Raw genomic sequence first — 25,347 nt, 5'->3', positions numbered from 1 at the left:
CTGACTCACAGAATGGGCTACATCACTCACGCTACAGCACTGACTAAGAGAATGGGCTACAGCACTGACTCACAGAATGGGCTACAGCACTGACTCACAGAATATGCTCCATCACTCACACTACAATACTGACTCACAAAATGGGCTACATCACTCACACTACAACACTGACTCACAGAATGGGCTACATTACTCACACTACAGCACTGACTAAGAGAATGGGCTACATCACTGACTCACAGAATGGGCTACATCACTCACACTACAGCACTGACTCACAGAATGGGCTACATCACTCACACTACAACACTGACTCGCAGAATGGGCTACATCAATCACACTACAGCACTGACTCACAGAATGGGCTACAGCACTCACACTACAGACTCGCAGAATGGGCTACATCACTCACGCTACAGCACTGACTCACAGAATGGGCTACATCACTCACGCTACAGACTCGCAGAATGGGCTACATCACTCACGCTACAGCACTGACTCACAGAATGGGCTACATCACTCACACTACATCACTGACTCACAGAATGGGCTACATCACTCACGCTACAGCACTCACACACAGAATGGGCTACATCACTCACACTACAGCACTGACTCACAGAATGGGCTATATCACTCACACTACAGCACTGACTCATAGAATGGGCTACGTCCACACTACAGCACTGACTCACAGAATGGGCTACATCACTCACGCTACATCACTCACACTACAGCACTGACTCACAGAATGGGCTACATCCACACTACAGCACTGACTCACAGAATGGGCTACATCACTCACACTACAGCACTGACTCATAGAATGGGCTACGTCCACACTACAGCACTGACTCACAGAATGGGCTACATCACTCACGCTACATCACTCACACTACAGCACTGACTCACAGAATGGGCTACATCCACACTACAGCACTGACTCAAAGAATGGGCTACAGCACTCACACTACAGCACTGACTCACAGAATGGGCTGCATCAGCAGGTATAGGCGTCTCTCAGACTTGGCAGGCTGCCTCACGGGAAGTATCCGGAGATCTGTACTTTCACTTTCGTTTCCTTAAAAAGAAAACAAGTAACTGCTCGATGTGCTGTGTAACCGTTTGTGAAACAGAAGCTCCTGTGTATAAGCTGCTGAGTGTCCGGAGAACCCGCCACAGCCTGGTGCAACTGATCACGGTGAGTGAGAAAGGGTGGGAGCCAGGCAGGGGTTAAACGGACCCAACGTGAGAGGCCCAGGTAAAGGGGGTGAGTGATCCAGAAACAGGTAGGAGCACAGTTTGAGACCCATGAAGAGAGAGGTTGCGGAGTCCAGATAGAGGGAGGCGAAAAAGCTAGAAAATAAGCACAGGGGTCAGAGAGCCAAAGATAAGAGCGTTGGAAAGCAGGGAGTGAGGACTCCAGGAACAGAGGGCGATGATACAGGGGGTGATGACACAGGCACAGGGGTCAGAGAGTCAGGGACTGAGGGTGATGACCCAGGCACAGGGGTGAGAGAGTCAGGAACAGAGGGTGATGGCACAGGCACAGGTGTGAGAGAGTCAGGAACAGAGGGTGATGATGACCCAGGCACAGGGGTGAGAGAGCAAAGAACAGAGGGTGATGACACAGGGGTGAGAGAGTCAGACACAGAGGGTGAGGACCCAGGCACAGGTGTGAGAGAGTCAGGAACAGAGGGTGATGTCCCAGGCACAGGTGTGAGAGAGACACAGAGGGTAATGACACAGGCACAGGTGTGAGAGAGTCAGACACAGAGGGTGATGACACAGGCACATGGGCGAGAGAGTCAGGAACAGAGGGTCATGACACAGGGGTGAGAGAGTCAGGAACAGAGGGTGAGGACCCAGACATGGGTGAGAGAGCCAGGAACAGATGGTGATGGCACAGGTGTGAGAGATCACAAAAATAGAGAGACACACTCATTGAGACAGAACAATAGCTAGAAAAACTTTGTGCTTGTCCACAAGGCCAGTGCCACTCAGGGTGCAGTCTCTTTTTGCACACTATGCCTTTTCACAGAGAAAAAAATATCCTGTAGCATATCAGTCTGATCCTGCCCATTGACAGTCCAGCACAGAAATACCAGGCAATGCTTCTCTGATCAAGACAAACAACAAACCCCAGACGTTCGTTTCGGCCTCTCTTGGGCCTCGTCAGTGAGGTGCAGTTGCATATTTGGAAGGGTATACAGAGGGCGACTCCTAGTGCAGATTAGTTAGTAAAGTATATACCCACCAACGTATCCCTTCAGAGAGATACTCAACACCGTGTGTAGCACACTATAGTGCTAATGAGACAAGCTGGGTATATTGCAGTGGCCCAGCGCACATACCACTCTGGCAAGCAATAGATAGATGTTCAAAATAGAAGATAGGAGACTTCAGAAGTATATCAAAGTATTTTATATAAAAATGAATCAATGAACAAATAAAAACAATCAGTAAAAGTTGCAGTTGCATATTTCTAGGACATGTGTGCAAGGAGTCCACATCTGGTTTCCCCCTTTTACTCTTAGGGAGAACTAAGAGCAATTTACATAAAATCAAGAAAATAGAGAGACGCACTCACTGAGACAGAACAATAGCTAGAAAAACTTCTGTTCTTGTCCACAAGGCCAGTGCCACTCATGGTGCAGTATCTTTTTGCACACTATGCCTTTTCACAGAGAAAAAAATATCATGTAGCATATCAGTCTGATCCTGCCCAATGACAGTCCAGCACAGAAATACCAGGCAAGAGAGTCAGGAACAGAGGGTGATGATACAGGGGTGTGAGACCCAGGCACAGATGGTGATGACCCAGGCACAGAGAGTGATGACCCAGGCACAGGGGTGAGAGAGCCAGTAACAGAGGGTTATGACACAGGGGTGAGAGAGTCAGGAACAGAGGGTGAGGATCCAGGCACAGGAGTGAGAGAGTCAGGTACAGAGGATGATGACCCAGGCACAGGGTTGAGAGAGCCAGGAACAGAGGGTGATGGCACAGGTGTGAGAGAGTCAGGAACAGATGGTGATGGCACAGGTGTGAGAGTGATGACCCAGGCACAGGGGTGAGAGAGCCAAGAACAGAGGGTGATGACCCAGACACAGGGGTAAGAGAGTCAGGAACAGAGGGTGATGACCCAGGCACAGGGGTGAGAAAGTCAGGAACAGAGGGTGATGACACAAGCACAGGGGTGAGAAAGCCAGGAACAGAGGGTAAGGGCCCAAGCACAGGGGTGAGAAAGTCAGGAACAGAGGGTGAGGACCCAGGCACAGGGGTGAGAGAGTCAGGAACAGAGGGTGATGACCCAGGTACAGCGGTGAGAGAGTCAGGAACAGAGGGTGATGACCCAGGCACAAGTGTGAGAGACAAGAAAAACATAATTTATGTAAGAACTTACCTGATAAATTCATTTCTTTCATATTGGCAAGAGTCCATGAGCTAGTGACGTATGGGATATACAATCCTACCAGGAGGGGCAAAGTTTCCCAAACCTCAAAATGCCTATAAATACACCCCTCACCACACCCACAATTCAGTTTAACAAATAGCCAAGTAGTGGGGTGAAAAAGAAAGGAGTAAAAAGCATCAACAAAGGAATTTGGAAATAATTGTGCTTTATACAAAAAAAATCATAACCACCATAAAAAGGGGGCCTCATGGACTCTTGCCAATATGAAAGAAATGAATTTATCAGGTAAGTTCTTACATAAATTATGTTTTCTTTCATGTAATTGGCAAGAGTCCATGAGCTAGTGACGTATGGGATAGCAATACCCAAGAAGTGGAACTCCACGCAAGAGTCACTAGAGAGGGAGGGATAAAATAATAACAGCCATTTCGCAGAAAAAAATTAATCCACAACCCAAATATAAATTTAATCTTGTAAATGAAAGGAAAAAACTTAAATCATAAGCAGAAGAATCAAACTGAAACAGCTGCCTGAAGAACTTTTCTACCAAAAACTGCTTCCGAAGAAGCAAATAAATCAAAATGGTAGAATTTAGTAATGGTAGAAATGTATGCAAAGAAGACCAAGTTGCTGCTTTGCAAATCTGATCAACTGAAGCTTCATTCTTAAAAACCCAAGAAGTGGAAACTGATCGAGTAGAATGAGCTGTAATTCTCTGAGGTGGGGCTTTACCCGACTCAAAATAAGCTTGATGTAGCAAAAGCTTTAACCATGATGCCAAAGAAACTGCAGAAGCCTTCTGACCTTTCCTGGAACCAGAAAAGATAACAAATAGACTAGAAGTCTTCCTGAAATCTTTAGTAGCTTCAACATAATATTTCAGAGCTCTCACCACATCCAAATAATGAAAAGATCTCTCCAAATAATTCTTAGGATTAGGACACAAAGAAGGGACAACAATTTCTCTATTAATGTTGTTAGAATTCACAACCTTAAGTAAGAATTTAAATGAAGTCCACAAAACTGCCTTATCCTGATGAAAAATCAGAAAAGGAGATTCACAAGAGAGAGCAGATAATTCAGAACTCTTCTAGCAGAAGAGATGGCCAAAAGTAATAACACTTTCCAAGAAAGTAATTTAATGTCCAAAGATTGCATAGGCTCAAATGGAGGAGCCTGTAAAGCCTTCAAAACCAAATTAAGACTCCAAGGAGATTGATTTAATGACAGGCTTGATACGAACCAAAGCCTGTACAAAACAGTGAATATCAGGAAGTTTAGCAATTTTTCTGTGGAATAAAACAGAAAGAGCAGAGATTTGTCCTTCAAGGAACTTGCAGACAAACCTTTCTCCAAACCATCCTGAAGAAACTGTAAAATTCTAGGAATTCTAAAAGAATGCCAGGAGAATTTATTAGAGGAACACCATGAAATGTAAGTCTTCCAAACTCGATAATAAATCTTTCTAGAAACAGATTTACGAGCCTGTAACATAGTATTAATTATTGAATCTGAGAAACCTCTATGACTAAGCACTAGGCGTTCAATTTCCATACCTTCAAATTTAGTGATTTTAGATCCTGATGGAAAAACAGACCTTGAGACAGAAGGTCCGGTCATAATGGAAGTGGCCAAGGTTGGCAACTGGACATCCGAACAAGATCTGCATACCAAAACCTGTGAGGCCACCAGCAACACAAACAATTGTTCCATGATGATTTTGGAGATCACTCTTGGAAGAAGAACTAGAGGCAGGAAAATATAAGCAGGTTGATAACACCAAGGAAGTGTCAACGCATCCACTGCTTCCGCCTGAGTATCCCTGGACCTGGACAGGTACCTGGGAAGTTTCTTGTTTAGATGAGAAGAAAATTAGAAATTAGACAGGAGCTGGATTCTGCCCAAACAAGTATCCGAGATACTTCTTTCATAGCTTGAGGACTGCGAGTCCCACCCTGATGATTGACATATGCCACAGTTGTGATATTGTCTGTCTGAAAATAAATGAACGGTTCTCTCTTCAATAGAGGCCAAAACTGAAGAGCCCTGAGAATCGCACAGAGTTCCAAAATATTTATTGGTAATCTCGCCTCTTGAGATTTCCAAACCCCTTGTGCTGTCAGAGATCCCCAAACAGCTCCCCAACCTGAAAGACTTGCATCTGTTGTGATCACAGTCCAGGTTGGACAAACGAAAGAGGCCCCTAGAACAATACGATGGTGATCTAACCACCAAGTCAGAGATAGTCGAACATTGGGATTTAAGGATATTAATTGTGATATCCTTGTATAATCCCTGCACCATTGGTTCAGCATTCAAAGCTGGAGAGGTCTTATATGAAAACGAGCAAAGGGGATCGCGTCCAATGCTGCAGTCATGAGACCTAACACTTCCATGCACATAGCTACTGAAGGGAATGACTGAGACTGAAGGTTCCGAAAGGCTGCAACCAATTTCAAACGTCTCTTGTCCGTTAGAGACAAAGTCATGGACACTGAATCTATCTGGAAACCTAAAAAGGTTACCCTTGTCTGAGGAATCAAAGAACTTTTTGGTAAATTGATCCTCCAACCATGATTTTGAAGAAACAACACTAGTTGATTTGTGTGAGATTCTGCAGAGCGTAAAGACTGAGCAAGTACCAAGATATCGTCCAAATAAGGAAACACCGCAATACCCCGCTCTCTGATTACAGAGAGTAGGGCACCGAGAACCTTTGAAAAGATTCTTGGAGCTGTCGCTAGGCCAAAAGGAAGAGCAACAAATTGGTAATGCTTGTCTAAAAAAGAGAATCTCAGGAACTGATAGTGATCTGGATGAATCGGAATATGAAGATATGCATCCTGTAAGTCTATTGTGGACATATAATGCCCTTGCTGAACAAAAGGCAGAATAGTGCTTATAGTCACCATTTTGAAAGTTGGTACTCTTACATTTTAGATCCAAAACTGGTCTGAATGAATTTTCTTTCTTTGGGACAATGAATAGATTTGAATAAAACCCCAGACCCTGTTCCTGAAACGGAACTGGCATGATTACCCCTGATAACTCCAGGTCTAAAACACACTTCAGGAAAGCCTGAGCCTTTACTGGGTTTGCAGGGATGCGTGAGAGAAAAAATCTTCACACAGGCGGTCTTACTCTGAATCCTATTCTGTACCCCTGAGAGACAATTCTCTGAATCCATTGATTTTGAAAAATCTTAATCTGCCCCATACCAGCTGAGCTGGAATGAGGGCCGCACCTTCATGCAGACTTGGGGGCTGGCTTTGATCTCTTAAATGGCTTGGATTTATTATAATTCAATGAAGGCTTCCAATTGGAAACAGATTCCTTGGGGGAGGGATTAGGTTTCTGTTCCTTATTTTTTCGAAGGAACGAAAACAGAAGCTTTAGATTTACCCTTAGGTTTTTTATCCTGAGGCAAAAAAACTCCCTTCCCCCCAGTGACAGTTGAAATTATTGAATCCAACTGAGAACCAAATAACTTATTACCTTGGAAGGAAAGAGATAGCACTCTGGACTTAGAAGTCATGTCAGCATTCCAAGATTTAAGCCACAAAGCTTTGATAGCTAAAATAGCTGAATACATAGATTTAACATCAATTTTGATGATATCAAAAATGGCATCACAAATAAAATTATTTGCATGTTAAATCAAGTTAACAATGCTAGACAAAACATGATCCAATACTTGCGCTAAAGTTTCCAACCAAAAAGTTGAAGCAGCTGCAACATCAGCCAAAGAAATTGCAGGCCTGAGAAGATGACCTGGATATAAATAGGCTTTCCTTAGATAAGATTCAAGTTTCCTATCTAAAGGATCTTTAAAAGAAGTACTATCTTCCGTAGGAATAGTAGTACGTTTAGCAAGAGTAGAGATAGCCCCATCAACTTTGGGGATCTTTTCCCAAAACTCAAAAGTAACTGCTGGCAAAGGATACAATTTTCTAAACCTTGAAGAAGGAATAAAAGAAGTACCAGGCCTATTCCATTCCTTAGAAATCATATCAGAAATAGCATCAGGATCTGGAAAAACCTCTGGAATAACCACAGGAGGTTGATAAATAGAATTTAAGCGTTTACTAGTTTTAATATCAAGAGGACTAGTTTCCTCCATATCCAATGTAATCAACAGAGGGTGAGACTGAGGACCCAGGCTAATTGATTTAGAGCCACTTTGCTTTTTGACTCCTAAACTGAGAGTCACAACATCAGATTGACTGGGTATATATTTTCTACTGCGAATTGCTGACCTCTGTGGTCCTCTCTATATAAAAAATCCTACTCCCACATTCTGTTCCCAAAAAACTGACTTTTGCTGTAAGGCCAATGGTAATCATATTATATGCACTATAAGCGGTGTGATGCAACCTGTTCAACCCCTTCTTTAAAATGTTTGTAGCTGTAAAACAATTCTCTACTCTCCTAAACTCATATATATCCCTTTTTGGTGGGAAACATCATGTCTTTTGCTTTGTTCTTTTGGTATTCTTTGTTTTAAAGCATATCTAGGTAATCTCAGGAGCTGCTGGGAGCCAGATGCTAATTGGTGACTGCACATATATGACTCTTGTCATTGGCTCACTTGATGTTATCAGCTAGCTCCCAATAGTGCATTACTGCTAATTCAACAACGGATACCAAGAGTGTGTGATGTAGAGTGGTCCCACCCACTGCCTACATAGGCATCCAAACCCGCTCCTGAGTATGTAAAGTGTGCGCATTTGCAAACCTCCGCTCTCTGCGTAGAGCTGGGACCACATAAAGTTGTTATTGATGCCTATTGCGCATGCATCAAACATGAACGCACATAGTCGGTTAGGCAGACATCAGAGGGGTATGTTGGCTACAGTGCAGCAGCGGGACGCCAAGAGGGCCACATTACTATTGGTTATCAAGCGAAATGTCGAGAGACAAAAAAATTGAGCTTTGGATACGGGTAGAGAAACTCAGATACTTATTATTCGTACAGTGAACAGCAGTGATATCTACATTAGTAAGCACTTTAAAGAAAGTGGTGAATGAAACTTAACCTTATTTAACAATGTGTATCAGATTGTGAAAGTTGACCATCACTTTAAATAAAAGTTTTAATGCTGATAAAGCCTCTCTTATGCACCACAGGATTTTATGCCTTGTGATTCTTAAGGAAACATAAGTTGCCTTTGGATGAGTTTGTTTTTCTGCCTCTGCCCTAATATCTCAGAAGGTATAGGCCATTCCCACGGCAGGCACTAGAATTATTTGCAGCTATGAGGGTTAAAGCTGAGAACTACATTTTTCGATTATAAAGATCTATACTGTATCATGTGCCAGATTTATGATGTGGGCTTCAGTTTCACTTCCAGACACACATCACCAATGGTAAAAGGGAGAAGCTCCAGAGCAAAGCATTCTGGGGTTCTTTAGCCACAGAACTGTTTGCTAAGCAAATTTGTAATATACTGTGTTAATGGGAAATACAAGTGCAAATAAAGAAAATGTTATAACTGAGGGGTACCAAGCTCAATGTATCTGGAGGCCAATTGCCAAGTGTGCTTCTCTGATAGGGGCCACTTGAAAAGAGTGAGTGCTCTGGAACTGGATAAACCAGGAACTGGAAGTGACATTTACCCATGTAGTAGTGTATGGTGGGAGTTGTAACCCACAATAGACATACACAGTTGTGTATTTTTATCTTTTGAGTGCTAAGTGAGCATTCTGTATAACTGTGTAAAAAGTGGTATTTATCCAACCAGTGTATGGTAGGAGTCTACAAGGGACAATGCATGCTTGTTTTTATATAGTGAGTCCTTAAATAGAACATCAACTTTTTAAAACGCTTAGAACCTTAAAAAAAATAATAGGGCTAAAATGAACGATTTACCTAATAAACAAGGGAGGGCCAGATTAAACTATCTTTTGGGCCACATATGACCCTAGGGCTAGACAAAAGTGTCTCTGGTCTGCCTACAAAATGTATTACAAAGCTTTGCTTTGTTTTGTGCTGAATAAACCAGCTTTTTTTGTGGGATTTGTCACTTTCAACCAGTGAACAACAGGACTCAGTTGCATGTAATCATTTCACTTCATTTTAATTTCAACTTAAAGGGACACTGAACCAACAATTTTTCTTTCATGATTCAGATAGATCATGCAATTTTAAGCAACTTTTTAATTTACTACTATTATCAAGTTTTCTTCGTTCTCTTGCTATATTTATTTGAAAAATAAGGCATCTAAGCTTTTTTTTGCTTCAGACTCTGGACAGCACTTTTTTTATTGATGGATGAATGTATCCACCAATCGGCAAGGGCAACCCAGGTTGTTTACCAAAAATTGATTCAAATAAAGATACAAAGGGAATGAAGAAAACTTGATAATAGGAGTAAATTAGAAAGTTGCTTAAAATTCCACGCTCTATCTGAATCATGAAAGAAAACATTTGGGTTCATTGTCCCTTCACCCCCTTAGTGACCACAGCACTTTTCCATTTTCTGACCATTTGGGACCAAGGCTATTTTTACATTTCTGCGGTGTTTGTGTTTAACTGTAATTTTCCTCTTACTCATTTACTGTACCCACACATATTATATACTGTTTTTCTGTTTTATAATTTACTATATAAAAAATTATAAAATATGATGAAAAAATGGAAAAAAACACACTTTTTCTAAGTTTGACCCCCAAAATCTGTTACACATCTACAACCACCAAAAAACACCAATGCTAAATAGTTTCTAAATTTTGTCCTGAGTTTAGAAATACCCAATGTTTACATGTTGTTGGCTTTTTTTGCAAGTTATAGGGCAATTAATACAAGTAGCACTTTGCTATTTCAAAACCACTTTTTTTCAAAATTAGCGATAGTTACATTGGAACCCTGATATCTGTCAGGAATCCCTGAATATCCCTTGACATGTGTATATATATATATATATATATATATATATATATATATATATATATATATATTTTAAGAAGAAATCCCAAAGTATTGATTTGGGCCCATTTTGGTATATTTCATGCCACCATTTCAACGTGAAATGCGATCAAATAAAAAATTTTTTTCACTTTTTCACAAATTTTTGTTTTCTAACTGAAATTATTTACAAACAACTTGTGCAATTATGGCACAAATGGTTGTAAATGCTTCTCTGGGATCTCCTTTGTTTAGAAATAGCAGACATTTATGGCTTTGGCATTACTTTTTGGTAATTAGAAGGCCGCTAAATGCTGATGCGCACCACACTTGTATTATGCCCAGCAGTGAAGGGGTTAATTAGGTAGCGTGTAGGGTTAATTTTAGCTTTAGTGTAGTAGACAACCCAAAGTATTGATCTAGGCCGAATTTAGTATATTTCATGCCACCATTTAACCGCCAAATTCGATCAAATAAAAAAAACGTTAACTTTTTCACTAACTTTGGGTTTATCACTGAAATTATTTACAAACAGCTTGTGCAATTATGGTACGAATGGTTGTAAATGCTTCTCTGGGATCCCATTTGTTCAGAAATTGCAGACATATATGGCTTTGGCATTGCTTTTTGGTAATTAGAAGGCCACTAAATGCTGCTGCACACCACACATGTAATATGCCCAGCAGTGACGGGGTTAATTAGGTAGCTTGTAGGGAGCTTGAAGGGTTAAGTTGTCTCCAGTGGAGGACGTGCCTGGCATGTCCTTGGTCGTTAAGGGGTTAAAGGGATATGAAACTCAAAAATTTTCTTTTGTGAATCGGGCAAAACATACTATTTAAAAAAAAGTTTCCAATTTACTTCTATTATCAAATTTGCTTTGTTCCCATGATATTATGTGTTGAATAGATACCTAGGTAGTCATCTGGATCACTACATGGCAGGAAATAGTGCTGCCATCTAGTGCTCTTACAAATGGGTAACATTCTTACAAAACTGCTGCCATATAGTGCTCCAGAAATGGGCTGGCTCCTAAGCATTCATCCCTGCTTTTTGATAATAGGAGTAAATTAGTTATTTAAACTCTCATGCTCTAGCTGAATCATACAAGAGAAAAATTGGGTTTTATATCCCTTTAAAGAGCCATGATACCCAAATGTTGAAACACTTGAAAGTGATGCAGCATAGCTGTAAAAAGCTGACTAGAAAATATCACCTGAACATCTCTATGTAAAAAAGGAAGATATTTTACCTCAAAATGTCCTAAGTATTCACACCCTATTGTAAAGGGCTTTAAGCAGCAAATCAGTATGTCTGTCCGGGACAGGCAAGGGAGTGAGCCTCGTGCACACTCATGTTATTTCCCTATTCAGTTTAAGAAAGTTTACTATGAAATCTCATGAGAGTTAAGTGAAATCTCTTGAGATCACAGTAAAAGAGTTCATGACCTCAGCACTGCTGATGCTGATTGGCTGCTGTTCATTTCTTAATTTTTTATTTGTTTTTACCTGCAGCTGGGCAGCAGCTGAAGTATAACTATTTACACAGAACTTACTCTACTGAGCTGAGGAGCCCCAAGGCAGAACATAGTGCGATCTGCGATCTTATCGCAGAAACTGGAGCCTGCCTGCAGAAAAAGAATGGCCAGGTCCGTTAAGCATAGAATTTTTTTTTAAAGGATTTTTTTTTTTTTTTGGCCAGTGCAGTGCTTTTAAATTGACAACCGGCACATTTTTACTGCAGTACTTTGCAATTATTGGCTAATGGCTGCTCTGCTCCTGAAACTGATACATTTTAGATACAATATACTTTTACCCGCCAGAACTCTGTGACTGTCTGCGACTGCGAGGTAAGTGTACTAGCTTTTCTATTACTGCAGCTGTTTGAAACTCTGTTTCGGTGCTTGGTGTTGACTTGAGCAGTGAGTGCACTAATTCTGTATTATTATTTGATTAGTGCTGTTGATTAAATCGTGTTTTTACTGAGTGGGCACTGGAGCAGGCAGGCACGTAGTTAATTATATGTTAAGAGGCTCACAGCCTGCAGTACCATCTTGCAACTGAAGCCATTTTTAGGGCTGCCGGTTAGGAGGGATCTGTCGGGGGAAATGGATTCAGGGGGCCCCAGCATCCTCAGACCAGAGGGATCCCCCTCCGGACTTGTGAGCACAGCCAAAAGACAGGACAGGCTCCTAAACTTCCCAACAAATAAAGCAGATGAGGGAACTGAGCACTAAGTGTCCCTCCTACAGTGCCGTAGAGAGGAGGAGAGCAGGGAGTGTTAGAGGATTCGGGGCAGTCTGGGGCAGGCAGGCACGCACGTAGTTAATATAATATTATATGTTAAGAGGCTCAGGCTGGGAATGAAAGGGAGGCACTTCTCAGTGTCACATCTCACATGTACTGCATGCTTTCAAAACAGACTACGGAATGGCAATAACAAATTATGATTTTCAAGAATGTCATTTTGTAATATTGCCGTTCCGTAGTCTGTTTTGAAAGCACGCAGTACATGTGAGATGTGACACTGAGAAGTGCCTCCCTTTCATTCCCAGCCTGAGCCTCTTAACATATAATATTATATTTACTACGTGCGTGCCTGCCTGCCTGCCCCAGACTGCCCCGAATCCTCTAACACTCCCTGCTCTCCTCCTCTCTACGGCACTGTAGGAGGGACACTGAGTGCTCAGTTCCCCGATCTGCTTTATTTGTTGGGAAGTTTAGGAGCCTGTCCTGTTTTTTGGCTGTGCTCACAAGTCCGGAGGGGGATCCCTCTGGTCTGAGGATGCTGGGGCCCCCTGAATCCATTTCCCCCGACAGATCCCCCCATAACCGGCAGCCCTAAAAATGGCTTCTGTTGCAAGATGGTACTGCAGGCTATGGGCAAGGTGCTAAGGTACAAGACACTGTTTGCTAAGCTCCCTAAACCGGCAGCCCTAAAAATGGCTTCAGTTGCAAGATGGTACTGCAGGCTATGGGCAAGGTGCTAAGGTACAAGACACTGTTTGCTAAACTCCCTAATCTGCTCTGTTGGCCCATGGCATATCTGAGCAGCTATGACTTGTTACATTTGTAGCTTTAGATAACGTAGACTGTTCCCTGACTCTATTACTGCTTTAGTCTAGTTTAATTAGTGGGTTCAGCGAGTCTATGGATTTGTTTATAAGTGTTTCTGGCTGGTGTCTGTGGAGCTCTAAATTCCTTGATATGTTGTGAGGTGCAGAAGGGAATAATATGCTGAACAGCAGAGGGCGTTCAGGTGATGAGGACTTCAGCAGCTCCTAACGCGTGTTGTGCTAGCTGGAGGAGTTGAGGTTGTCAGGATTGTTAAACCAAGAGACAGCCAGCATCGAGCAGGGGCGTTTGTCAGGAAACTGGTGTTTGCACATTCATTGACCGTAAATACATATAACAGGTGCTTTCTTGGGTCCCTTTAAATATTTAGGATCATTTACCTGGGGTTTTCCCTCCAGAAAGTGTAAACAACAACTGGATCAATGGTCTCAATGTTTTTTTTTGTTTTTTTTTTTGGGAGGGGGGCATTTAAGTGTTTATAAAATGTGACAACAATGGTTTTATTTATTGCATTTGTACACTTTCACATTCATCTGAAGGCTCTGATATGGTCACACAGTAATCATAATAAAATCAATATGGTGGGGTGGTATATGTGAAGTGAAAGTATGTTTATATAATATATTGCAGGGGGTATGCATAAAAAGACCAGGGTGATATGATATGCAGGGGGGGGGTGTTATGCATGAAGAGACCATGGTGATATGATATGCAGGGGGGGTATGTATGAAGAGACCATGGTGATATTAATATAAGGGGGGGTTATACATGAAGAGACCATGGTGACATGATATGCAGGGGGGGGTATGTATGAAGAGACCATGGGGATATTGATATGCAGGGGGGGGGTGTATATATATATATATATATATATATATATATATATACACACATACACACACACACACAATTTAAAACGGAATTTTATTGAAAAATGACCTGCAGAAAATTTTTTACTACAAAAATATCTCATTGCAGAAAGTGAAAAAACGTTCTGCTTCTGGGCTGAGGAGATTGGGAGGTAAAATATCTTCCTTTTTTACATAGAGATGCTCAGGTGATGTTTTCCTGTCAGCTTTTTACAGTTATACTGCATCAGTTTCAAGTGATTTAGCATATGAGTATTATGTCCCTTTAAATATAAACAGATTGTACTTAACCCTTTGTGCACAAATTTTTTTTTTAATATGTTTACTGCTTTTTAAAATACATTACAAATACAAAATAGTAAAATGTACGTTTAAATTTAGTGTGCAAAAGCTTTGTATTTACATTGGGTGTTTTTTGGCTTCTTTTTAGGAAGGGTATTGGGACTTTACAAAACTACAGAGAACAAAATAACACATAGCAGCTAATTAATTTACTGCCTAATATGTCCACACTTAACCAATAATGGGCTAGATAACAAGTGAATCGCTAATTTGTCGCAAATGCATAAACGGGCAAATTCACCCATTTGCAGGCGCATGATAAATAACCAGCCATTACAAGTGGCTGGTTATTGCTAACGCAAGCTCGCTGTAGCAATTGGCATTCAACAAAACGAAGCAGTTATAAGGTGTTAAAGTTTGCAGGAGTGGGGTGTTAGAAAAAATACAGCACTGAAAAGTGCCTTTACATTGTTGTCTATGGGAACTGTGTGTTCCCTGTAAATATACTGTATATGTATATGCTTATATACATAAGCGACTTACGCCCTTCGCTGCGCTAGTTCTTATGCCGTGTCTGACAGCATAAGAACGAGGCTCCCATTGGAGCCTATGAAACACGCTCTTATGAGTACAATGCCTCCGTGCAATGCAAATGCGAGGTTGCGTTCGCGTTGCACCTAACTTGTAATACCAGCGCACATTAGCGTGCACTGGTATTACAAAGTTGAGTGCAAATATTGCTTTTGCGGAAGCGATATTTTGTGCTCAACATGTAATCTAGCCCTTTATCAGTACAAGATATGTTGTTGGTTTTTAAATTGTATTGCCCAGGCACTTAATACCAATTCTAAATACTGATTCTGATAATTATGTTTTAATTAAGTACAAGTTAAATAGTTTATTTTAAAACGTTGATTTGATCTATATTAATATCTTTTTTATTAATCCAGGAAAAGTTGTTGTTTTTTAATAACATAAACTGAGCATTTGCAAATTTATAAAGCTTTGTGAACGGGTGTGCTTTTTGCATCAGGTCACAGTGGCTTTTCAAGTGGTTAAAGTGACATGAAATTTAAAATCAATTTTCCATGATTAAAGGAACACTGAACCCAAAATTTTTCTTTCGTGATTCAGATAGAGCATGCAATTTTAAGCATCTTTCCAATTTACTTCTATTATCAAATGTTCTTCATTCTCTTGGTATCTTTATTTGAAATGCAGGAATGTAAGTTTAGATGCCGGCCCATTTTTGGTGAACACACTGTGTTGTTCTTGCTGATTGGTGGGTAAATTCACCCACGAATAAAAAAGTGCTTTCCATGGTCTGAACCAAAAAAATAGCTTAGATGCCTTCTTTTTCAAATAAAGAAAGCAAGAGTACGAAGAAAAATTGACAATAGGAGTAAAATTGGAAAGTTGCTTAAAATTGCATGCTCTATCTGAATCACAAAAGAAAAAAAATGGGTTCAGTGTCCCTTTAATGTGTTTCCAATTACTTTTTTTTTACCAGCTACAGAGTATAAAATGTATGAGATTTTGCTTTTTAAGGCTTATTGTGTATATGAATTAGCTGGTTTTGTGTTTTGAAGCCACAACCTAATAAAATGGGTTGAGCTTGTAGGTATAATCAGATCTCATTACTTTATCACATTGTGTACATATACCGGCTTCTTTATCTGTCCATAAACCAATCACCAATACTTGGAGAGAACAGTGGAAAATTAACATTTTATTACCTTATCTCTTCTATACCCCACTGGGAGTGTAATTTCTTCTACTGGCTGTATTTACACAGCTTGGCCTCAAGACCAAAAACTTTCAGGATGGGTGGGGAAACCACAGGCTAAATAAACTATTTCAAATGCCAATATAAGGGTAATGGAAATACTTGTAAACAATTTAATACACTCCAACAGGTAAAGTGGATCATTGGGAACAAATTAAAGGGGAGAACATTTTTGAGTAAACTGTCCCTTTAACCTGGCCTGATAAACTACTTTGCTCTGCTGCAGGAGTGAACCATGACAACCACAGATCCGAGGGTGGTCCTTGTATCCGGTATACCTGGTTCTTTGTTTGATGATGATGAGGTGGTGAAAGACAAGCTTCTCATACACTTTCTGAGGCCCAAGAACAACGGGGGTGAAATTATTAGTCTACAATACCCCATGAGAGGACCTGGGGAAGCCATGATCACGTTTGAGCAGAAAGAAGGTAATAACTGACTAAAGTTTACAGCTGACAATGACATGTAGTTTTCTCCTTAAAGGACCAGTAAACACAGTAGATTTGCATAATCAACAAATGCAAGATAACAAGACAATGCAATAGCACTTAGTCTGAACTTCAAATAATTAGTAGATTTTTTTTGTCAATTTTAAAAGTTATGTCTAATTCCACTCCCCCTGTACCATGTGACAACTATCAGTCAATCACAAATACACACACGTACCATGTGACGGCCATCAGCCAATCACAAATGCATACACGTTTATTCTGTGAATTCTTGCACATGCTCAGTAGTAGCTGGTGACTCAAAAAGTATAAATCTAAAAAGACTTAATGGTAAATTGAAAGGTTGTTTACAATTGCATGCTCTATCTGAATAATGAAAGTTTATTTTGACTTGAGTATCCCTTTAAGTTTGTGTGGGCAGAGTGCTGTGGCATGTGCAAGGTAAGTGTTTACAGGCTTTTGGAAGGGTAATGGTATTATGGGGGCACAGTTATGGAGTGATCTGAAATGGGTAATGGCTTTAGGTAGACAAGATTACAAGGTGATATAGCATATATGAGTGCCTAATTGGTTTTAGCAGAGAAGATAAGATAAACTGCTAAACAATTGACAGTGGCTAGCCTTGTCTACTCTAGTAACAAGTTCGGGTTGACTTCTTAAATAAGGTAAGTGGTGTGTGGAGTTTGGCTATTGACAAACAGTTGCAGCAAACAAGAGATTAATGTATTCAAACTAACCTAGTATATTTATTCAAGACTGTTTATGGTCACTTTAAGTGTTAACTGAAAACCGTCTGCTGTTATAGGTAACCGTCTTCCAGCTAAAATGCATCAAGCTGACTTTCCTCCTATATTTTTGTGATCTCCAAGGATAATTATCACATGTCATTTTAGGATGGAACCAACCAAATTGGTGCTATTTTCTAGTAATACTTGCATTTATCACAGATGTATATCTATTTTTTACTTTGTACATGGGGTATTAACTCCTTAATAACCTTATTACATTTTATATTTTTTTTGCCCATAGCCCTGCAGTATCTTTTTTAAGTATAGCATTTAATCACAAATATAACTTAGTGGTAGGACAATTACATGTTAAGAGTTGATCTTATTCCTCAACAACTAGTTATATATAGTGAACAGGCATTAAATATTGTTGCCCTGTGTGTTGATAGTCATTTCTGGGTCGGATCCCAATCTTGTGCTTGTTTTAAAGGGACAGTACGGTTACAATTTTTATTTTCTGATTCAGACAGATCATGCCATTTTTAACAACTTTCCAATTTACTTCTATTATCAAATTATCTTCTATTATCTAATTTGCATTGTTCTCTTGTTATGCTTTGTTCAAAAGCATACCTAAGTAGGCTCAGTAGCATTAATGGACTGCTGAGCGCTAGCTGCTGATTGGTGGCTGCACATATATGCCTCTTGTTATTGTCTCACAATGTGTTCTGATAGCTCTCAGTAGTGCATTGCTGATACTTCAACAAAGGATACCAAGAGAATAAGTAAATTTGATTATAGAAGTCAATTAGAAATTTCATTAAATTGTACGCTCTATCTGAATCAAGGAAGAAGAAAAAAATGCGATTTTATGTCTCTTTAATAAGATATAAAGATTTCTGAACCTAGACCGTTTTTCATCAATGTGTTTTTGATGTGATCACAAAAAAGTTTTTAATGTTAATAGCCCTGAGGCTTCTCTCTTTTTTTCCTCCTGAAACCAACACAAAATTGTTATCATTGCAGTTAATCTCCTGATTTTGTTATTCAAAAATGCACAGGCTATAAAGACAAACACATTGTGATTTCGGAGAGTTTAGCAATCACATCACAGGTTGAAGGGCCTGTGTGTTGAATGATCATTTTTAATTGTGTGTAGTAATACTAATAGGTGACGGGTGACAGTAAAGTCAGAATTAAACTTAATGGATAGAGCATGTTATTTTAAACAACTTTCCAATTTATTTCTATTATCGTTGTTATAGTAATCCTACGTGAGCTTGGGAGCGTGCACGTGTCTTTAGCCAGGGTGCCTGTTCTGAAATTGTCGCAGCAGAGACGGTGCACAAACATTAGATGCCGGTTCCCATGATCTTTCATCAGGACCAAAGCCCTTCCACTTAACTAGGTATTAGGAGTTACAGTGGGGTCAGAAGAGATGTATGGCTTTACCAGAGATATATGGAAGGTTGGATGAAGGAAATATTCCAGATGTGCTGTTACTGGGTTAATGACTTTCGTGTTCTTGATAGGACCAATAAAACAAGGGCCCTATTTCTTAGAAGGACAGGAAAGTTGCAGGTTGACAGTAAGACTTTGCAAATAGCCTGCACTAAAAGGAACAACTCACAGGGTTATTAGAAGAAATTTAAGATTTTATTCTGAAAAAGGCAGCTGTGTCTGCTGAAACCTGTTGAGCTTTTTTACTCATACTTTGAGCTTTTTATTGGATTTTATTAAAGCTGGAAATCACTGACATCAATGAATAAAATCTTCAATTTCTTCACGTAACCCTGTGAGTATGTTCCTTTTAGTGCAGGCTGTTTGCTAAGCTATATTGCACTATTGTTGGCTTTTCTTCTGAGGTTTTCTGCTGAGACATGAGGTGGGAGAAAGACGTTTGGCAAGCTCCTTGTGAAAGACTGCGCTGCCACCTGAAAAACAGTTCTGTGCCGACGGTGGAGGAGTAACTGGGGCTGGCAGCATCTTGAAATACAAGGGAAGTCATTGTAATTGTTATTTTTCTGTATTTTCACTAATAATCTGGCTTGTTGATAGTAAGACTTTATCCCTATATTGGTACACAGGTGCTGCAGTTCTTCGTTTTATCAGCATGCAATTTTTTATGTCTTTGTGATTAAAGTAAGGTTAATTGACAATACTGGTGTATAACATGGAAGACCAGATAGTGGGGTTGGATGAAAACCATAGTTTGCAAGGAATGGTGACACTTGACTGGATTGTTGGACCTGGTTATTATAAGCAAATTCTGCTAATGGTAGCAGTCGTTTTGGAGATAGGACACTCAACAGCGGATATATTGCTCCAAGATTTGGTAAACACGGTCTATCTATTGCCTTGGGGATGGTAAGCTATGGTTAGAGAACAGTGGATTTTCAGATTTCTATAAAAGTTCCCAGAATCTAGAAGTAAACTGGGTACCTCTATCTGATGTGATGGACTCCCGAAGCCCGTGTAGTTGGAATATCTCTTTCATGAATAGATATGCAGGGGTGCTGGCACTTGGCAGCCCATTCAAGTGAACCATCTTGGTGAATCTATTAAGAGATTTGTTGCGCCGGGGTCTGGCTGGCACAGGTAGAGGCATTAGAGGACTAACAGGGTATTGGTTGAAGCGCTTGTTTCAAGCACAAATTCCGTATTCAGAGACATAAGCTTTGACATCTCTATAGAGATGGGGCCACCAAAATTGACAGGAGATATACGGTCTTTGTTATTCCCCCATGTCCATTTGTGGGGTCATCATGATGGTGTTTCAACACTTTTAAATAAACTGCATGGTAAAAATAAATCTTATCCTTGTACAGAAGAAGTCCTTGATTTTTTTGTAAGATGTGTCTGGATTGGAGCAGGATTTGTTGAGAAATGTTGTCTTATCTCTCTTAACAAATGTTGAGCGGACAGGAAATATTTAGGGTGGAGCACTGTGTCAGGAAGGATATGGTCCTCAGGATCGGCATCGTACATACCGGAAAGGATATTGACCTTCTGGTTCTTTGAACCAAGTCTATAACATGATTTGGAGAGGGAAGTGTGTGAAAAATAAGACCAACCTGGCCTGGCGAGGGCTTAGACATCTGGCATTTCTGAGGTACTCCAGGTTTTTTTAAACCGTTAATACTATAGTTAGACTGGGTACTTTCTTAAAGGGGAATTGTACTCTAGATTTTTCTTTACAGAAATTTTTTGTAGAAGATCCATTTATATAGCCCGTCTGGGTGTGTTTTTGTAACAATGTATAGTTTTGCTTATTTTTTAATAAAATTGTGCTGATTTTCCTACCCCCCCCCCACACACACACACCCACACACCAAGTATAAGATGTAAACATGTGTTAATAGACAACTGCTGGCTTCTGTTTGTCTATTGTGTCTTTTCATATGCAGGGAAGGGAGGTTGGGGAGAGTGTTTGCTCCCAGCCCCTTTCACTGGGTGTCCCAGCCTAACCTCATCAACAGTACTAAACTGGGAGCTTCTAAGTAAGTTTTTAAAAAGGTTCTATACTGGATTTTTAGATCAGTATCTGTGCATATTCTTCTTTATAGCAGTGTCTATTACATGCAGTTATATGAAAATGTATGCATACTATCCCTTTAAGCAAGCGTCTCCACTCCTCCAAAGCACTTTTAATAGCAAGGAGCTCTCGATCGGCAACATAGTAATTCATCTCAGCAGGAGATTGTTTTTGGGAGTAGAAGGCCTCTGGATGCTGCTCCCTAGGGCAGTTTTTGAGGCATCTACTTCTACAATAAAGGACTGATCTTTCTTTGGCTGAATAAGGACAGGTTCGTGCCATTGGCTATCATGGTGTTTGAATACTGGTGCACAAGCCTTCACAGGATATGTGCGTATGCTGCTTAAAACCTGTAATAACTTTTGCAAGATTTTTGCTAATGGAAGTATATTGCAAAAATGCTTGCATTGAAAATTGAAATGCACCCATGCACTTATGCACATTTCGGTTTTGACCTTTCTACCCCTTTGAGCTATGGAATTCAGTAAGGGAAAAATATGTTGTAAAATTGGATTGTGATAAAAAAAAGGCACGTGTTAAATTTAAGGCCATTGTTTACTAAAAGGATAATGTTAAAAGTGCTGCTAATAATGAAATGGCTGAACGTGGCTGCTAACATGCCAATGGTTACCAAACCACATATCTAATCAACCCCTTAAAGGGACAGTCTACTCCAAAAATTTTAATTTAAAAAAGCTAGAAAAACCCTTTATGTCCAACTCCCCAGCTTTGTACAATCTCTACATTTCTGCCTGTCTCTAAGCCACTATAGAGCACCTCTTATCTCAGCACATTTTGACATTTTTTCACAGCAAGTTACTGCTAGTTAATGTGTGCCACATAGATGACATTGTGCTCATTCCCGTGGAGTTACTTATGAAGCAGCACTAATTGGCAAAAATGCAAGTCTGCTGGGGCTTAGATACAAAGTAATCACAGAGTTAAAAAGTATATTAATATAACTGTGTTGGTTATGCAGGACTGGGCAATGGGTAATAAAGGGATTATCTATCTTCTTTCTTTTTCTTCAAATTGAGGAAGCAATGACATACAGTTAAATACATAACAGCTACAAAATCACGAGGGTAATGAGTATACATCAAGACAGTGTTGCAACATAATCACTGCTGTTAGTCCTTGTCGATATCCTCTTTTTATCTAGAAAGCACCTCCCATGTCTATCAGGACCATATTTTGGTCCAGTAATCCGTGAATGTCCGATGGAGGACAACTGTAACAAAATTCAACATATGGAGAAATGAAATCCATCATTACAAAACATATGGCAAGCTAACAAACAAACAAGAAGTCAACTGATTCCATAAAGAAGCCCAAAGTGCAAACTTATAATAAAAGATTAATAATAAAAAATAAATTCTAAGAGAGGAGTCAGCTCCCCAACTCCTCACTCCAAACCCAGTGCCCTCTAACTCTTCCATCCCCTAACCCCATCATTTATCAGACTCCTCCTCCTACTTGTCACTTGCATCTGTAACTCCATCCTATGGGACCCAAACCAAGCTATTAAAATCTGAGCAGCCTTCAACTCTCAAAGAATATTCTTCCATTGTCTGTATAAATAAACGTATATCAAGTACCATTAATAAAGTTATACGTGTATCTATCACTAGTTTTGTAGCCAGATAGTGACGCACAAGACTTTTGCTGGCTTTTGTAAACCTTTTAAGCCCAGATGAAAAAGAGCGACTTTGTAAATGTTGTACTAAGTTTAGTTTGAGCACCAATTCAACTATGTGAGACTATAGTGGTCTTAATTTGCAACATTCCCACCATATATGAAATTGCACTCCCCTCTGTTTGTATCCTCTCCAAAAGTTTTCCAGTTTCTGAAGGAAAATCCAGTGTAACTTAACTGGGACCATATGCCACCTCAGAATTCCGATGTAGCACATTTCTCTCTCCCAGTCCTTCGTGGGATGGGTCTTCACAAACAAGTGGGAATATAGAATGATTTGTTGGTGAAAAGACTGTGTAAGGGTTTACCTGTAAACCATCTCCGTTCCCACTGTGTCAATGTTATGTTTGTGAGATATTTCCTTATCAGACCAATCCTTGCCAGTAGTCTTCTTATCCCAGCGTCAAGTGGAAAGATAAGGAAAAATCCCAGAACTAAATTTAATGGATTGAAGAAATAAGGTAATACAGGAATAGTAAATACCGTGAGCTGCAAGGGTTAATGAGAAGCAGAGCCAAGAAGGTTACTAAAGTAAGCAAACAGTTCTATTCCTCAGAGAAACACAAACAATAAAAGAAATGCTCACTCTACAGAGCACAGTACTGTGAGGGCAGGAAGTCCAATGTTACTGAGGATCCAAGGGTTAAGCAAAGGAATGGTCAGACAATGCAGGTTTCAGTAACAAGCAGGCAATCCAATCTTTCAGCGTAACAAAAGGGTTAAGCAGAAAAATGGTCAATAGGCAATACAGGGTTCAGTAACAGGCAGGCAGGCCAATCTTTCTTAGAATCAAAGGGTTATGCTGTAGAATGGTCAATAGGCAATGCTGAGTTCGGTAACAAGCAGGCAGTTCAACACCTTACACTCGCACGCAAACCCGATTGCATATTCTCGTGTGCGCTAACCCGACATGAAAATATTAATTTCTTTCATGTAATTAACAAGAGTCCATGAGCTAGTGACGTATGGGATATACATTCCTACCAGGAGGGGCAAAGTTTCCCAAACCTTAAAATGCCTATAAATACACCCCTCACCACACCCACAAATCAGTTTTACAAACTTTGCCTCCCATGGAGGTGGTGAAGTAAGTTTGTGCTAGATTCTACGTTGATATGCGCTCCGCAGCAAGTTGGAGCCCGGTTTTCCTCTCAGCGTGCAGTGAATGTCAGAGGGATGTGAGGAGAGTATTGCCTATTGAATGCAGTGATCTCCTTCTACGGGGTCTATTTCATAGGTTCTCTGTTATCGGTCGTAGAGATTCATCTCTTACCTCCCTTTTCAGATCGACGATATACTCTTATATTTACCATTTCCTCTACTGATTCTCGTTTCAGTACTGGTTTGGCTTTCTACAAACATGTAGATGAGTGTCCTGGGGTAAGTAAGTCTTATTTTCTGTGACACTCTAAGCTATGGTTGGGCACTTTATTTATAAAGTTCTAAATATATGTATTCAAACATTTATTTGCCTTGACTCAGAATGTTCAACTTTCCTTATTTCCAGACAGTCAGTTTCATATTTGGGATTATGCTTTAATTATCATATTTTTCTTACCTCGAAAATTTGACTTTTTCCCTGTGGGCTGTTAGGCTCGCGGGGGCTGAAAATGCTTCATTTTATTGCGTCATTCTTGGCGCGGATTTTTTTGGCGCAAAAATTCATTTCCGTTTCCGGCGTCATACGTGTCGCCGGAAGTTGCGTCATTTTTTTGACGTTATTTTGCGCCAAAAATGTCGGCGTTCCGGATGTGGCGTCATTTTTGGCGCCAAAAGCATTTAGGCGCCAAATAATGTGGGCGTCTTATTTGGCGCCAAAAAATATGGGCGTCGCTTTTGTCTCCACATTATTTCAGAATCATTTTTCATTTGCTTCTGGTTGCTAGAAGCTTGATGTTTGGCATTTTTTCCCATTCCTGAAACTGTCTTATAAGGAATTTGATCTATTTTGCTTTATATGTTGTTTTTTCTCTTACATATTGCAAGATGTCTCACGTTGCATCTGAGCCAGAAGATACTACAGGAAAACCTCTGCCTGCTGGATCTACCAAAGCTAAGTGTATCTGCTGTAAACTTTTGGTAGCTATTCCTCCAGCTGTTGTTTGTATTAAATGTCATGACAAACTTGTTAATGCAGATAATATTTCCTTTAGTGATGTACCATTGCCTGTTGCAGTTCCCTCAACATCTAAGGTGCAGAATGTTCCTGATAACATAAGAGATTTTGTTTCTGAATCCATAAAGAAGGCTTTGTCTGTTATTTCTCCTTCTAGTAAACGTAAAAAGTCTTTTAAATCTTCTCTCTCTACAGATGAATTTTTAAATGAACACATCATTCTGATTCTTTGGACTCTTCTGGTTCAGAGGATTCTGTCTCAGAGATTGATGCTGATAAATCTTCATATTTATTTAAGATGGAATTTATTCGCTCTTTACTTAAAGAAGTACTAATTGCCTTAGAAATAGAGGATTCTAGTCCTCTTGATACTAATTCTATACGTTTGGATAAGGTTTTTAAAGCTCCTGCGGTTATTCCAGAAGTCTTTCCTGTTCCTAATGCTATTTCTGCAGTAATTGCTAAGGAATGGGATAGATTGGGTAATTCATTTAC

General features: G+C 40.0%; 2 protein-coding genes across 3 annotated transcripts in view; both read left to right on the top strand.

Annotated features, from left to right (window-relative positions):
- Window positions 1-1,008: 1,008 nt before the first annotated feature.
- The window catches only part of LOC128660086 (uncharacterized), a 56,855-nt gene continuing 32,516 nt past the window's right edge, over window positions 1,009-25,347 (top strand). Inside the window, exons 1-2 of one of the 2 annotated variants that reach the window (XM_053713703.1) lie at window positions 1,009-1,201; window positions 16,555-16,756. In XM_053713703.1, the coding sequence (XP_053569678.1) occupies window positions 16,564-16,756 (193 nt within the window). In that variant the 5' untranslated portion in view covers window positions 1,009-1,201; window positions 16,555-16,563. The remainder of the gene's footprint in view (window positions 1,202-16,554; window positions 16,757-25,347) is intronic. The other variant, XM_053713704.1, reaches the window with a different exon arrangement.
- LOC128661392 (uncharacterized) lies at window positions 1,109-3,075 on the top strand. Its single transcript, XM_053715650.1, has 3 exons — window positions 1,109-1,201; window positions 1,411-1,717; window positions 2,804-3,075. Exons 1-3 carry the CDS (start codon window positions 1,109-1,111, stop codon window positions 3,073-3,075), a joined length of 672 nt encoding a protein of 223 aa, XP_053571625.1.

Source organism: Bombina bombina, chromosome 5 (assembly GCF_027579735.1).
Source record: "Bombina bombina isolate aBomBom1 chromosome 5, aBomBom1.pri, whole genome shotgun sequence".
Taxonomy (NCBI): Eukaryota; Metazoa; Chordata; class Amphibia; order Anura; family Bombinatoridae; genus Bombina; species Bombina bombina.
Note: the sequence above shows the minus strand (reverse complement) of the source record. Positions and strands in the feature narration are given on the sequence as shown.

Coding starts and splice junctions, on each gene's coding strand:
- LOC128661392 (XM_053715650.1), top strand. CDS start 1,109: ATGTGCTGTGTAACCGTTTGTGAAACAGAAGCTCCTGTGTATAAGCTG. Junction 1,202..1,410: donor GCCTGGTGCAACTGATCACG/GTGAGTGAGAAA, acceptor GTTGGAAAGCAG/GGAGTGAGGACTCCAGGAAC. Junction 1,718..2,803: donor GGGTGATGTCCCAGGCACAG/GTGTGAGAGAGA, acceptor TGTGAGACCCAG/GCACAGATGGTGATGACCCA.